At 40.3% G+C, this 14,006-nt stretch overlaps 3 protein-coding genes across 3 annotated transcripts; 2 read left to right on the top strand and 1 right to left on the bottom strand.

Annotated features, from left to right (window-relative positions):
* Nucleotides 1-3,952, top strand: c1qc (complement component 1, q subcomponent, C chain). Its single transcript, XM_068594182.1, has 7 exons — nt 1-25; nt 646-761; nt 1,442-1,504; nt 1,619-1,769; nt 2,421-2,555; nt 3,096-3,222; nt 3,364-3,952. Exons 2-7 carry the CDS (start codon nt 656-658, stop codon nt 3,496-3,498), a joined length of 717 nt encoding a protein of 238 aa, XP_068450283.1. The 5' UTR covers nt 1-25; nt 646-655; the 3' UTR covers nt 3,499-3,952.
* Nucleotides 3,953-6,455: 2,503 nt separating this feature from the next.
* Nucleotides 6,456-10,871, top strand: c1qb (complement component 1, q subcomponent, B chain). The gene is made up of 5 exons (XM_068594770.1): nt 6,456-6,577; nt 7,248-7,404; nt 8,098-8,329; nt 9,524-9,638; nt 10,325-10,871. Exons 1-5 carry the CDS (start codon nt 6,575-6,577, stop codon nt 10,529-10,531), a joined length of 714 nt encoding a protein of 237 aa, XP_068450871.1. The 5' UTR covers nt 6,456-6,574; the 3' UTR covers nt 10,532-10,871.
* A 1,105-nt stretch (nt 10,872-11,976) lies between these two features.
* On the bottom strand, nt 11,977-13,910 carry LOC137796119 (protein SPMIP1). The gene is made up of 5 exons (XM_068593813.1): nt 13,800-13,910; nt 13,542-13,720; nt 12,758-12,935; nt 12,443-12,545; nt 11,977-12,095 (listed from the first exon to the last, which is right to left on the bottom strand). The coding sequence occupies exons 1-5, from the start codon at nt 13,908-13,910 to the stop codon at nt 11,977-11,979; spliced, it is 690 nt and encodes a 229-aa protein (XP_068449914.1).
* Between the last annotated feature and the right edge of the window lie 96 nt (nt 13,911-14,006).

Genomic DNA, 14,006 nt, shown 5'->3' with positions numbered 1-14,006 from the left:
GACGCTTCTTCACGTCTGTTTTCAGGTGAGTTGAACATTTAATTTATGAAAGAAAATCTGATGATTCTTCTTTATTTTAATGTCACCGTTGTTAATATACATATTAATATGCATATGTTTTGTTTATATTTCTTTACATGTTGTTGTTGTTGTCCTTCCTTTCCTCCTTCCATATGTGTCTTTCCTTTTTCTGCTATTGTCTTCTCTCCTTCTCTCCCATCTCCTCCTTTCCTTTTCTTTTTATCTCCTCTTCTCCTTTCCTTTATTGTCTCCTAATGTGTGTTTTGTCCTTGGCTCTCCACTTATCCTAATTCCTTTACTCTCCCCTCCCGTCCTATCCTCCTACCCTTAATCACCCTTTTTGCTCTCCTTTGTTTCTTTCTTTCTTTCGCCACTTCTGTCCTTTCTCATCTGGCACTCTTGGTTCCTTTCCTCACCTCTTTCTCGCCTTCTGACCTTTGTTTTCCTCCTCTCCACTTTCCTTCTGCCCTGTGTAATCTCGGCTACTTTCCTTATTCCTCCTTATTCCTCCTGTCATTCCATCTCTCCTTTCCTTATCCCCCCCCTCTCTCCTCTTGTATTAATCACCTCCCTTCTCATTTCCTCTCCCATTCCCTTGTTTCCTCTCCTTGTCTCCCCTCTCAGGTTCATCATCATGCTCCGTCCTCGTTTCCTCGCCATCGCAGTCTTGCTCTCGTTGGCCACGCCCCTGCTGGTCGCCATGGAGAGCTGCCGGATAACAGCGACGCACGGGATGCCAGGTGAGTGTTTGTGTCTTTACACCTTTGACAGGGTTCATACACATTGTGACCAATGGATTTCTATGACTTTTCACCACATTTCTATGACTTTTCACCAAATGTTCATGACTTTAAACAAATGTTCATGACTTTAAAACATATTTTTATTGACTCTTACAAAATTTTCATGACTTTAAACAACATTTTCATGACTTTTAACCAAATTTCCATGACTATAAAACACATTTCTATGACTCTTAACAACATTTTTATGACTTTAAACCAAATGTCCATGAGCAAACATTGTGTGTATTCTGTGTGTAAACAGTAAAAAGTGATCAAATGTAGTATTTAAACGAACAATAAGGATTCAAAGCATACAGTAAACCTTAAATGACACAAATGAATGAGAGACAATAGTTTGATTAAAATAATAAACATGCCTGTATATGTGCTGCTTATATTTTGAGTCTCTTTCTTTAAAAAGCATATTTATTATTTCAAACTAAATGAACATCATGAACACATGAATATAACACATTTCCTACACTTTGGGGATTTCTTTTTTTCAAGGACTTTTCCAGACCTGGAAATAACCGTTTTTATAATTCCACGACTTTTCCAGGTTTTTCATAACAGTAGGAATCCTGCTTTGGGGTTATTATAGTTTTTGTTTATCTCTCTCACCTTTTTACTTGTAGGCATTCCCGGGCTGCCCGGCAGAGACGGTCGTGACGGAGAGGAAGGAGAGAAAGGAGACACAGGTAACCGACACACCTCCACCTCAAGCCTCGACACATCCTGGAGATGTGTACGAGAAAGTGAAGGAAAGGAAGCGGAGTCGTTCACTCGGTTGGACTTGTCGTTGCTGTGAACAGGAGCGGGGTGGAACGGCCCTCAGAAGGGGGAGACGGGGGAGCCGGGGCCGCCGGGCATTCCTGGAAAACGAGGGGAGAGCGGAGAACCGGGAGAACCGGGGAACCCCGGGATCAGTGGTCCTCCAGGGGAACCAGGAGAATCAGTGTATAGGTATCTTTTTAATTGTGTTTTTATTTGTGTATAATCCCATAAAACAAACAATTGTTGTGTTTCTGTTACTTGACGATGAGTCATTCATATCCAGACAGATAACTATTTATAGTTACGCATTTACGTAGAATCCAGCTTTAACACATGAAGCATAGACTTCTATACAACCAGAGGAGTCGCCCCCTGGTGGTCGGGAGCAAGAATCCAGCTTCAACACTTAAAGCAAAGACTTCTATACAACCAGAAGAGTCACCCCCTGGTAGTCAGGAGAGATAATTCAGCTTTTACACATTGTATAGAAGTCTTTGGACTTCTATACAACCAGAGGAGTCGCTATGGGGGTCAGGAGAGAGAATGCAGCTTTAACACATAAAGCATAGACTTCTATACAACCAAAGGAGTCGACCCCTGGGGGTCAGGAGAGAGAATGCAGCTTTAACACATAAAGCATAGACTTCTATACAACCAAAGGAGTCGACCCCTGGTGGTCAGGAGAGAGGATCCAGCTTTAACACATGAAGCATAAACTTCTATACAACCAGAGGTCAACATTAAGGGAGAATGTAGGTTCATGACTGCATTGGCGTCACTGGTCAGAACTGGAGGGTTCAACCCACCAGCAGGTTGATGTGGTTGTTTCTGTGGCTGCAGGGATGTCCAGCCGCAGGCAGCCTTCAGCGTGGCCAGAGGACTCAACGACTTCCCGGCGAAAGCCAGCGTCATTCGGTTCACATACGTCATCACCAACATCTACGATGACTACGACACCGAGACAGGACATTTCAGGTGCGGAGGCGGGAAAAAAAGACGTCTGTTTTCTTGAAGGCTACATCCACAAACTCGTCCTCAAACTCCTCCGTTTTCGATGCTTTGAATCTAAATCAGTGCCGACGCTCGGTAGTTTTTAGTCATTCATTTTGTGCAGATTTCGTGTACCGTAGGTTTAGGTAAAAAAAATGCCCTAACGTTCTTCCTGGACCTTAAACGCCTCTGGTTCAAGCAGATGCACCAATACATACCAAGCAAGTATAGTTTCATCCATAAGTAAGTCATATTTAAGTTGTTTGGCTGGGGTGTGTTTGATATCTTACTGAGGCTTTGTCTGACAGTGGTTTTGGTGCAATTGGCAGGTTTCCATGGGCACTATAAAGTTAGAGGGTCAACAAAAGTCACTGGGATTCATTCTCTAGGGGAACATGAATTTCATGAAATCCTATAATCCGAACTAACTAAAGTTGTATAACAAGCTAAACATATATTTTTAAAAAAAAAAACAGATGCTAAGAATCCACCCAATAGTGAATTGACTGAGCTTGTGTGTGGTAGGTGTCGGGTCTCGGGGACGTACTACTTTGTGTACCACGCCTCCTTGGAGGACCGGCTGTGTGTGGTGATGAAAATGGGCCCGACGGTGCTGACGTCGTTCTGCGATCATCGCCGCACCAGGAGACAGGTATACGATTACCAAAATACTGATTTCAACAACATTTTTGTGCCACCATGTGAGTAGATTCAAAGTGGCAGTGCGTTGCAAAAAGATGTTTCCTGATCACGACTAAAATACAACGAATTACTACATTTCGAATGATTCCAGGTGACCTCTGGCAGCCTGGCGGTCTACCTGTCGAAGGATCAGGAGGTTTGGCTGGAGACCAAAGACTACAGAGGGATGAGAGGGAAACCGGCAGGTTACAGCATCTTCTCCGGCTTCCTGCTGTACCCTCATTGACTCACAAATGCCTTTTTGAATCACTTTTGAATGAACGTTTTTTACATCTACAAGTTCGAAAACTACAAGCAAAATAAATTCTTCCATTCCTTCACACTGAGTATGCCATCTTTTAATAAAAACACATACTGATTTCACATTATATTGTCCTTTATCTATTGTTAAAGTAAATTGTGATTGAAATCAACAATTTCTAGAGACTTGGCCAACAAAGCCATAAAAATCCCAGTGATTAATAACTATACTTCTGTAAATTTGGGTAAAAGACATTCAAAAAGTGAAGAGAAACGTTTATGTGACCCCTTAACAGATTACAGGTTTTACAGTTTTTTAATAGGCATAATGCAGAGTTTACGTTAATGTGTGCATTTGTGTTATAGGATGATGAAGTTTTTTCAGCAATGATTGCATCTTCTCTGTATGCCGGTAAACATATCGTTTGAATCAAATAAAGACAAATTAATGAATAAAAAACACCTTAATACTTTGTATTTGTAATGTACTTTCTTCATGTCTTGTCTTGACTTGTCTTTACGCATAGTTTAAAGACAGTTGTGTTATTCTACCTCCTTGTTTCACTTCCTTTTCTTTTCTCTACCGGTCCACAAGGCACCTTTAAACCGGTCTCATGTACCTGTTTCTATTTTCCCTCGTCAGCCCTGCAGTACTGAACCGACCCCTGTGCACTCATTGTCCTGTCAGACTCGCAGGGATGTTGTGTGTTTGCATTCCAGCCGTCTGCACTTGTTCCGGTAGTTAACCTGGTTAACTGTCTTAACTGCACATATCTGCTGTGTTTGTGCCCGTTTGCATTTTTGTGCCGATAACAACACAGGCAATTTGTGTCCATGTACACAAATCACTAGAATTCCATTTCAACGGTGTCACTATTTCACTCGTTTAGCCCGAATAAAGCTCTTTTTTTCTCACAAATTCGTAATGTTTTTGCATCCCCGTAATAAATTCTGTACATTGAGCAGATAGTACAAATTCTGTACTATCTGCTCAACCACGAGGGCTTTTTGAATCATTTCAAAAAGGTATTTTATACATAAAACATGCAGTATATGTGTTGCTGGTTTATTGGTTGATGATACAACAGAAGAAAAAACCCTCTGAAATAAATTATGTATTTCCTCTGTTTAAATATGCATATCATTCACTATTCACTATGCACTGTACACTAACAGTGAAGTTAAATATTTTAAGTAATTACTTTTGGGCAGATTTCGTGTACCGTAGGTTTAGGTCCGCTGAAAGCAAAAATGCCCCAGCTTTCTTCCTGAACCTTGAACGCCTCTGGTTCCACACCAGAGGGGTTCTGCTCAAGATGCACCAACACATACCCAGCAAGTATAGTTTCTTCCATAAGTAAGTCCTATTTCAGTAGATGGAATGTGGTTGATATCTTTCTACGGATTTGTCTGACAGTTCTTTTGGCGCAATTGGTGGATTCTGCGGGTTGTAAGCTTTCCAGAAAGGTGTGCCAATCATGTGTAGCATCAAGCTAGAGATATGAACATTGATATTTTCAAAACTTGGAGAGCTCTCTCAAGTCACCTTTGAGTACTTTGAGTCATATTTATGGTTTGTGTTCATATTTATGGTTAAATTGTGTTATAAACATGTACAATGGACTTATATGGTCTTGTAAGGCCAGTAGAATACCACTGGTTACACGTCTTGTTTCCAGAGAATCAAAAGGGCAGACCAGTGGACTTTAATTGTAAATTGAATGGCTAGTCCAGAAAGAAATATGAATCATAAATAGTATTAAAAATGTAGTCTAATCGTCAGGATTATGCCTAAAAATAGTTGATTTGCTCCAACGTGATTCAGACAAACGGCTCAAATTAACCCAAAGCACGAGTAATCGGCTGACGGGACTTTCCCAAAAGTCAAGAAAATGCTTTATGTTTTAAAAATTGCAGAAATAAAAAAACAAAAAAAACAAATGGAAAGAGGATCTGAGAAGACAGAAAATTAACAACTGGCAAATTTAACAGGATGGGATTATAAATAAATAAAAAGTATCAGCTATTTAGATAATGTTGATGAAGTTATATATTTATTTTGTGGAACAGATACTCACTTCCACAAGAATAAACTACCGAGAAAACGATGACAAGAAAGAGGAAGTTCAGAGAAGAACAGAACAAAAAGTTGATTTGGAGGGATTTATTTTTTTTATCCGATGCTTTAAACGATGCTTCGTCATCAGTTCTTCATCAGGTGGAGTTCTTCCTGACTTCTCGGTACAGGGTTTCACATCCTCTGAACAGTCATTTGCATGGAAGGTAATTCCCACGAATTAGGACCAAAAAAAGGGATCAATACAAAAAAAATTTAAAAATCTACTTTATCTCTTTTCGTTGACGAAAATAATAATAAAAAACATCTAAGTAATACGTTATTTCATCCCTTTGGTGATAACTTTTTATTTATTTTTTGGTCCTAATTTCTTTTTGTGGCGGAAATGGACTTCCTTACCTTTGTTTAGTCAGATAAGTTAAATTATTTTTTTTTTTTTTTTTAATATTATTTTAATTAATGTTGCAATTGGTCATAGCGCAGCAAATCTGAAATAATTTATTACACTGTTTATTTAAGTCAATGCATATTTTATTACAGTGTTGCCCAAACCTTTTTTTTTATAGGGATCGGATTTGTGTGTAAATTAAAGTTCATGATAATTTTCTTAAAGTTGGAGGAGATTTGACGAAGGTCGAAAGTTTTGAATCCATATATATATATATATATATTATATATATATATATATATATATATATATATATATATATATATATATATATACATGCACACACTTCAATTCATTGTATCAGTAACAGGAGGGACCTTCAGTGACTTGTCAGTAAATCAGAATCCCAAAAGTCATGATTATGAACATCAACAGAGCGGTCATGCGCTGTTGAACTGTTTCACTTCCTGGTTTGTTTCGTGTGTGTGTATGTGTGTGTTTCCAGACTGAGTTGCTGCCGTCGCTGATCCGCTCTTCATCTTGACTCTCCATCAGCGTATCGCTCCACCTCGAGACGAAGGGCTGCTTCTCCTGCAAATGGTGAGAAATTAATGTATTCTCCAAAACCAATGAATAAGTGAGGATATTAAGTGAGTACATTGTGAGTCTACATCATCTAGTAAAGTTGTGTTGTGTCAGCTTTGACATGTCGTCATTTAAAATGCACAAATGTATTTTCTCTCACCATTAATTTGTCTGAAACTAAATGTTAGAATATCTTGATTTGAATATAAGGTGTGTGTGTGGGTATATTTATGTGTATGAACTATGGATAATATTCCAAAACATATTCAAAATAATATGATTTGTGTGACTTTTTACTGATGCATTTTTGAATGATCATGATACAAATAAAAAATGTAAAACTGCGATAATCAAGACCATTAAGTCAGCTACATAAAAAAACTGTAGATTTTTACAATAAGAATCGGCTTAATTGGCACATACGCGCACACATACCAGATAGTGGACTCTTAATTTGCTCTTAGTATACAGAAATACAACTATACAACTGAAAATACTTCTGACAATTCATAGTATACATAAATGTTTGCTATTATTTCCATTCAATTAAGAACGTGTTGGTGTTAAATAAAGACGTTGATAGTTAATGTTATTTTTTTCGGTTCATGCTTTAAAGTTGATGGTCCTCCTAAGAGACAAAAACAGGTTTGTGTGTGTGTGTGTGTGTGTGTGTGTGTGGAGTCAGGCCCCCTGGTGGCTGAGCTGCAGTACTGCAGTGTTTCTGCTCTTGATTCACGTCGGTCCGGTCGTCACAGAGTCCTGCTACGCCGGGATCCCTGGGATACCCGGCACCCATGGGTCCAACGGCCAGCATGGCCCCAAAGGAGAGAAAGGAGACCCTGGTAAACTAAAAAAACAAACATCATCCTTCTGTACCTCTTGTTCCCTGTGTTCAAGGAGTCATGTAGTCGTATAATTCCCAAATACATTTTTAATACTTGTGTTATTTTATATATATTTTTCTGAATTTTGTTGCAAATTCTTTCTTTAATAAGATAAATAAACACTTTTAAACCATATTTTGATCATAACTATGAATATCCAGTATGATTATGAGCTAGATTCAACAAAAATGCCTCCTGAGTTTTTCAAGCCTTAACAACAGCCCACATACTAATAAGACACCTATAATGGAAGGATTAGGACCTAAATAACACAATAAAACAAAGCATTGGCATATTAGGAAGGAGTTTGTGTCAATCGGTTCAGAAATGGGAAAATGACTTATTTTATGGCAAAACATTGTGTGATTGAGGCATGCTGGGACTAAAAATGTTCAGGAGCTTAGAAATGTGGGTCGACCAGGAAGGCTTCAGGAGTCAGAAGAGTCCGCCGGAGAAAAAAAAACAAAAACCTCCGTCCAGTTTGTGACTTTACATGTACTATTAGTTTACGTTTATTGGTTTACGGCGTTACGAAAGTACTTAACGGTTACTTACATTTTTTTCTCACTGCAATAACATTGATGGAGTGCTGTCGGTCTCGTTTTATTGTAGTTTTTAAGAAGCATCAGTTGTTGTCTCTTTGGTGAGCAGGTGAGGCCGGACGGTCGGTCCGGGGTCAGAAGGGGTCACCAGGTCCGCAGGGAACCCAAGAGCGGCCCGGACTGAAGGGGGACAAGGGTCTCCCGGGTCCTTCCGGCCCTACCGGCAATCCGGGGGAAAAGGGAACAACCTTCATACCGTCCAAACAACAGAAATCCTTCTTCTCCTACAAGCGGACGATACCACAAATACCAGCGGTCGACACCACCATCACGTTCGACAGGTACAGCGCCGCGAAGGTTTACCGCGGTGACGCGGCAGGCCGTGTATGAAGGTAGATTTGTTTCGCAAACAAAAACACATGTATTGGGAGCAAATTTCTTTTTTGTAAGTAAATAATTTGTTGGTTTTGCGTATTAAACTAGAATTTGTGGCTATAATTCAAAAAATGTTGCTCTCAAAAACAAAAAAATCTCTGTATCCTCCTCACTTTATCCTTCCGTTAGCATAGCGTGCTAATGTATTTGACTTGGCACCTGGCAGCACGATTCCTGGATCTTGAGTACTCCTCGGGATCTTTTTCACTCTTCTGTCTTTCAAATACACACATTACACATGTGTTCATCTCTTACAGTGGTACATTGTGCAGGTGTGGCAAGAGACAGCTAACTAAGGCTAGCATTATTAGCTAAAGGGGGCTATTTGCGCACTAGCAGTTTCTTGCCATTGTAGCATCAGCTAAAGTCACTATAGATAGCTACATGTTGTGTCATGTGAAAGACATAAACAGTATTGTGTGGCTGTGTATTTCCAGGTTGTGTGTTCACAATTGGCACAATTTATGTAATTATTGTCAAAAACAAGCAAGTTGGACCAGCCAAAGAAAGACAGATATGAAGCAGTGATTAATTTGAGGTTGTGTTGTATTCACAGCACAATAAATTCATCTGCAAAACTGAAAAAAAATGAAGAAAAAAAAGTATAGGGTGTCAAGAGCCGAGTCAAACCGACCAATAGAAACCCCTCGCTCATTCATGCCCCGCCCACTTCGTCCAAATTTACCTAGTTTTGAGAGCAAAGATTTTTTAATTGTAGCCACAAATTCTAGTTTATTCCATAATTTACTTACAAACAAGAAATTTGCCCTCAAAACATGTTTCTTTGTTTGCGTAATAAACAAACAAATCTACCTTTGCGGACTGTAGTTTTTTGTAGTGTATTTTTCTGGTAGTTTAGTTTCCCTTTCTAATCGGCCACCGCTCCTTGGTTTATCTCAGAAGTTTATTTCTCATGAACCAGAAGATTGGTTTAGTTTATTATTTAAACTCAGATGTGGTAGTTTTTAAATGATTATGTGAGAAAAAAATATTGTTTGTTTATATCCCTTTTTACATATAGTATGCATTCATATAGTATTATATACACACATATATATCGTTTTTTGATGGATGCATGTTTGTGTGAAATCTTCCCTCAGCGAGATTCTGGACCTGGGTGAACAGTTTAAAGGAGAATCGCTGCCAAACGGGACGTTCACGTGCGTCGTCGGAGGGATCTATTTCTTCAGTTACCACATTTCAGCGAAGATCAGAGTGAGTCCGGAGAGTTTGTTCTCACCAAACCGATCTCTCTCCTTCTTTTCAGGAGTTTGGATTTGCTTCATTTGGTCCTCGGTAGTCCGCTTCAATCATTTAACCACTAACTTCATGGACTAAATAATACATTTTGCAGTAGATATTACTTTAAAATTGACATGAACCAGCTACTGTATTAAAACTATACTCATATCTTAATGCACAAAAATCAATGGTAGAATAATTAGAGGTGTCGCCCCCCCCCCTCCCCTCCCTCCACCTAGTGGTTAGGAGAGAGAATGCAGCTTTAACACATGAAGCATATACTTCTATACAACCAGGGAAGTCGCCTCCTGGTGGTCAGAAGAGAGAATGCAGCTTTAACACATGAAGCATAGACTTCTATACAACCGGAGGAGTCGCCCCCGGTGGTCAGGAGAGAGAATGCAGCTTTGACACATGAAGAAAAGACTTCTAAGTACATTTACTCAAGTACTTTAATAAGTACAATTTTGTGGTGAAAACTTCTCCTCCACTACTTTTATTTTAGTCTTTAATGCATAGTTACTTTGCAGATTCAGATTAATAACTAAAGATGCAATATTATTGTTGAAGCTACCCAGCAGCGTAGGAAGTATTTAAAATCAGCCCCACCTGTCTCCAGATCTGAGTACTTCCTCTGTGTATTTGTACACGCACGCCAGGTGTGCCTTAAGCTGATGAAGGGCAGCAACAGTGAGCTGACGATGTGCGACTCGTCCGAGGGCTTCCTGGTCACCTCCGGCTCGGCCGTCCTGGAGCTGCGAGCCGGGGAGACGGTCTCGCTGCAGGCGTACCGGTACAACAACATCGTGACGAGCCAGAGCACCAGCCACACCTTCACCGGCTTCCTGATCTCCCCGAGCGCCTAGGGAGCCCAGAAACCCCAGAAACCCACCCGTCCTCTGATCCAGTCAGTCATTGTTGGTACGAGCACAGGCTTTTCTGGGGGGAGGTGGGGGTATTTACAGCAAATCAATGAAACAGGTCTTTTCTGTAAATGTGCACACATCAGTGTAGTTATTAATAAAGTAATCAATACTACAAAAAGTGTGTTTCTTTCTTTACTAATTTTTGATAGCCGGCGGTGTTTGTTTTTTCTTCTGTAAAATAAATCCGTCAAACTGATCAATCACAAGTTTTATACAATTTCTACGAGCATCTTTACGGTGAAATCTGTCATCCGAATATTAATAAAATTGTCTTTTATGATCCCTGTTTTGTGTTTTTTTAATTTTTTTTTACAATTTTCAAATCAACAGTTATTAGTTGAGTTGCCTATAGACTATATAAGAAGTGGACGTAGTATTGAAAATAGTATTGAAAATGCTGTATTAAAGAAGACATAAACTCATGTTTACAATGTTTACTAAGGAAATACATCAAGAGAGAAGTAGAGTCATTCATATAGACTTCTATACAACCAGAGGAGTCACCCCTTGTGGTCAGGAGAGAGAATGCAGCTTTAACACCTGAAGCATAGACTTCTATACAACCAGAGGAGTCACCCCTTGTGGTCAGGAGAGAGAATGCAGCTTTAACACCTGAAGCATAGACTTCTATACAACCAGAGGAGTCGCCCCCTGGTGGTCAGGAGAGAGAATGCAGCTTTAACACCTGAAGCATAGACTTCTATACAACCAGAGGAGTCGCCCCCTGGTGGTCAGGAGAGAGAATGCAGCTTTAACACATGAAGCATTTGTTGGTTTCTTTGTGACATGAAAATATCAGCTCATTTATGCATTAAATCCTTTACACTTTTTTTTATAAATACATCCTTACAACAGAAGTAAAACTACTCTGCTTGGCTGAAGCATAATGTACATACTCACTGATTAGAAATATTTAATGTTCTGGTGTGTAACATTTCCTCCAGTGGCTCGCTGATGTATCGAGTGTACGTCTTTCTGACGGACAGCTGGCCAGCTGTTCATTAATTATCCATTGCACAGTATCGAGTTGATAGACACTTAACCTTACACCCGTGTGGATGGTAAACACACTGCGTTGCAGGAAGTAGAGGATCATTATTCACTCAGAGACCCTTTAAACCCTGTCATGAATGTGACAATATAATATATTTAAAATGTAGACACTAGTGTTTTAATCAAATCACCCAAACACTAAAAATGTAGGTTTTTCAAAACAACGAAAACTATGGATTTTAAAACAGTTTAGTGTTGTTTTTCCAAAAACCCACAATCAGGGAATGTCTTAAAACAAACACAAACGGTGTTTATCACATAAAAAGCCCGTCTGCTCGAGCTACACTCTCACTAAAGAGCGACCCCTGGTGTCCGGAGGCCGAACTTCAACTTCAGCCCAGCGCGTCGGTGGCCGACGGGCTGCTGAACACGCCGTTCCGGGCGTAGAACGTGTTCTTCACCACCGACGACTTGGCGCGGGACGGAGTCCTGTAATCCAGAGTGTAGTCACCTGAGGATCCAGGTGGACAGCGTTAATCTGGAGGAAATAACTGTTCCAAGTGTTTAATCTACTTTGTTGCAATGTGTTACACGTTGACATGTTAATGCACTTTAATTGGCCTTAATGGTTTTTTTTTATTCAGATTAATTTTTGTAATTTTTTTATCTTCTTTTTTGAAAATTAAAAATATTTTTATTAAAAATCACAAAAATGACACACAAAAAAATACAAAAAACACAAAAATTAACAAAGTACAAAAAATACAAAAAAAATTGAAAATTACAAAAAAACAAAAAAAAAACAATTACAAAACAACAACAACTGACAAAAAAATGAAATGAAAGCCTCCAACTCACCCAGCCTCCACCCGTATTCCCAGGACGACAGCAGAGGGAAGTCAAACTTCTCCTCCGGTCTCATGTGGCCACGTTTCTGCAGGTACAGACTCCGCCCTTTGCCCTGCGGGAACGTATTGAGTTTAAAACTGATGACTCGTATTCAAACTGAAATACAGCCTTCTGCTACTTTCAACCTCGAAACACAACGTGTAAATTTAAAAATAACATTTAGTTTAGTCTGGAGGAGTAAAGACACCTGTGAGCCTGTGAAACAACCGGCCGGGACATTTTAAACCAAACATAACGAAGGTTTAGCGTCTCAGGGATTCATACGTGGTGCGAGGAGTCGTGATAGAGAGCACGTCTGGTCTGAGGAGAAACCGGCCTCATCAGAGGCGCCACGCGGAGACGGCCGTCTCCTTCCAAAGAGAGAGGAGGAGGACAAAGAGGAGGAGGAGGAGGAAGGGCGCTCTGCTTCTCGGTGGTGCTGACGACGGGAGGCAGGACCGCCCTGGTGGGCGGAGCATGAACACAAGGTCGTCAGTGGTTTCTGCGATGACACGTTTGTACGGTTTTTACACTCACAAAAATCGGATTCAACCTTTTAAGCCAATGAACATTTTGATACCCAGCATGCCCAAATCGGCCGACGTTTTGCTATAAAATAAGTCTTTTTTTTTCATTTTGGAACCGAACGACATGCCTGGAACTCCTTCCTGAAAGGCCAATGCTTTGTTTTATTGTGATTTTCAGAGTCTTTAGGTCCAAATCTTGACACAAATGTGTCCTATTAGTGTGTGGGCTGTTTTAAGGCCCTGAACCATACAGTTTGAAAAACTCAAGCCATTTTTGGTAAGAAATCTTGCTCATAATCATGCTAGCCGTTCAAAGTTATCATCAAAATATGGTATAAAATTGATTCTTTTAAAAATAAAATAAAAAATGATATAAAAAACAAGTATTAGAACTCATTTGGTATTCATACAACTACTTGAACACGGGGAACAAGAGGTACAGAAGGAAAAACAACCCTCTGTATGTACTTTGGACAAACACAACAGAGCTTTGAAATGCTTTTAGATTTGATGACGGCGCTGACGGAGGGTTTGAGGCGGGCGGAGCCGCTCCCCGGCCGCCGGCGGGCAGATGTGGCAGCCGTGTTGTTGGCTCCTCGCTTGGGGGGTCGCAGCAGGACGGGTAGCGGCTGGCGTAGCGGCTCTTCCAGGCCAAGCGGGTCAACATCTCCTTCTGGATCTGCTCTCGGTAGCAGTTCTGGCTCTGGGTCGTCAGCATCACCTGGAAAAAAAAGCTTCATTTAGCAACACTTTTGACACTGTTTGACGTTCATTTCCATCTTTTTGAGACTAACACCGACAGTTGCATTTGTTTTGCGCAGCATGCGTCGTGACAAAATCCACGGCCCGTCACTAAAAGCCTCCAGTTTGGCGGTTTCACAGTCGCCATCTTGGATTATGGCCAGCGCCATGTTGTTAGTTTTAGCAGCCAATGAAAGGAAGTTACCTTATTTGGAATGCGAAGGAGTGACATAGAGACGCCGCATACGGCACCGATAGACGTAGAG

The sequence above is a fragment of the Clinocottus analis genome, unplaced genomic scaffold (assembly GCF_023055335.1).
Source record: "Clinocottus analis isolate CAN_PGR_092001 unplaced genomic scaffold, fCliAna1.0.p SCAF_3, whole genome shotgun sequence".
NCBI classification, from domain to species: Eukaryota; Metazoa; Chordata; class Actinopteri; order Perciformes; family Cottidae; genus Clinocottus; species Clinocottus analis.
This window is presented reverse-complemented; position numbering and strand designations above follow the sequence as displayed.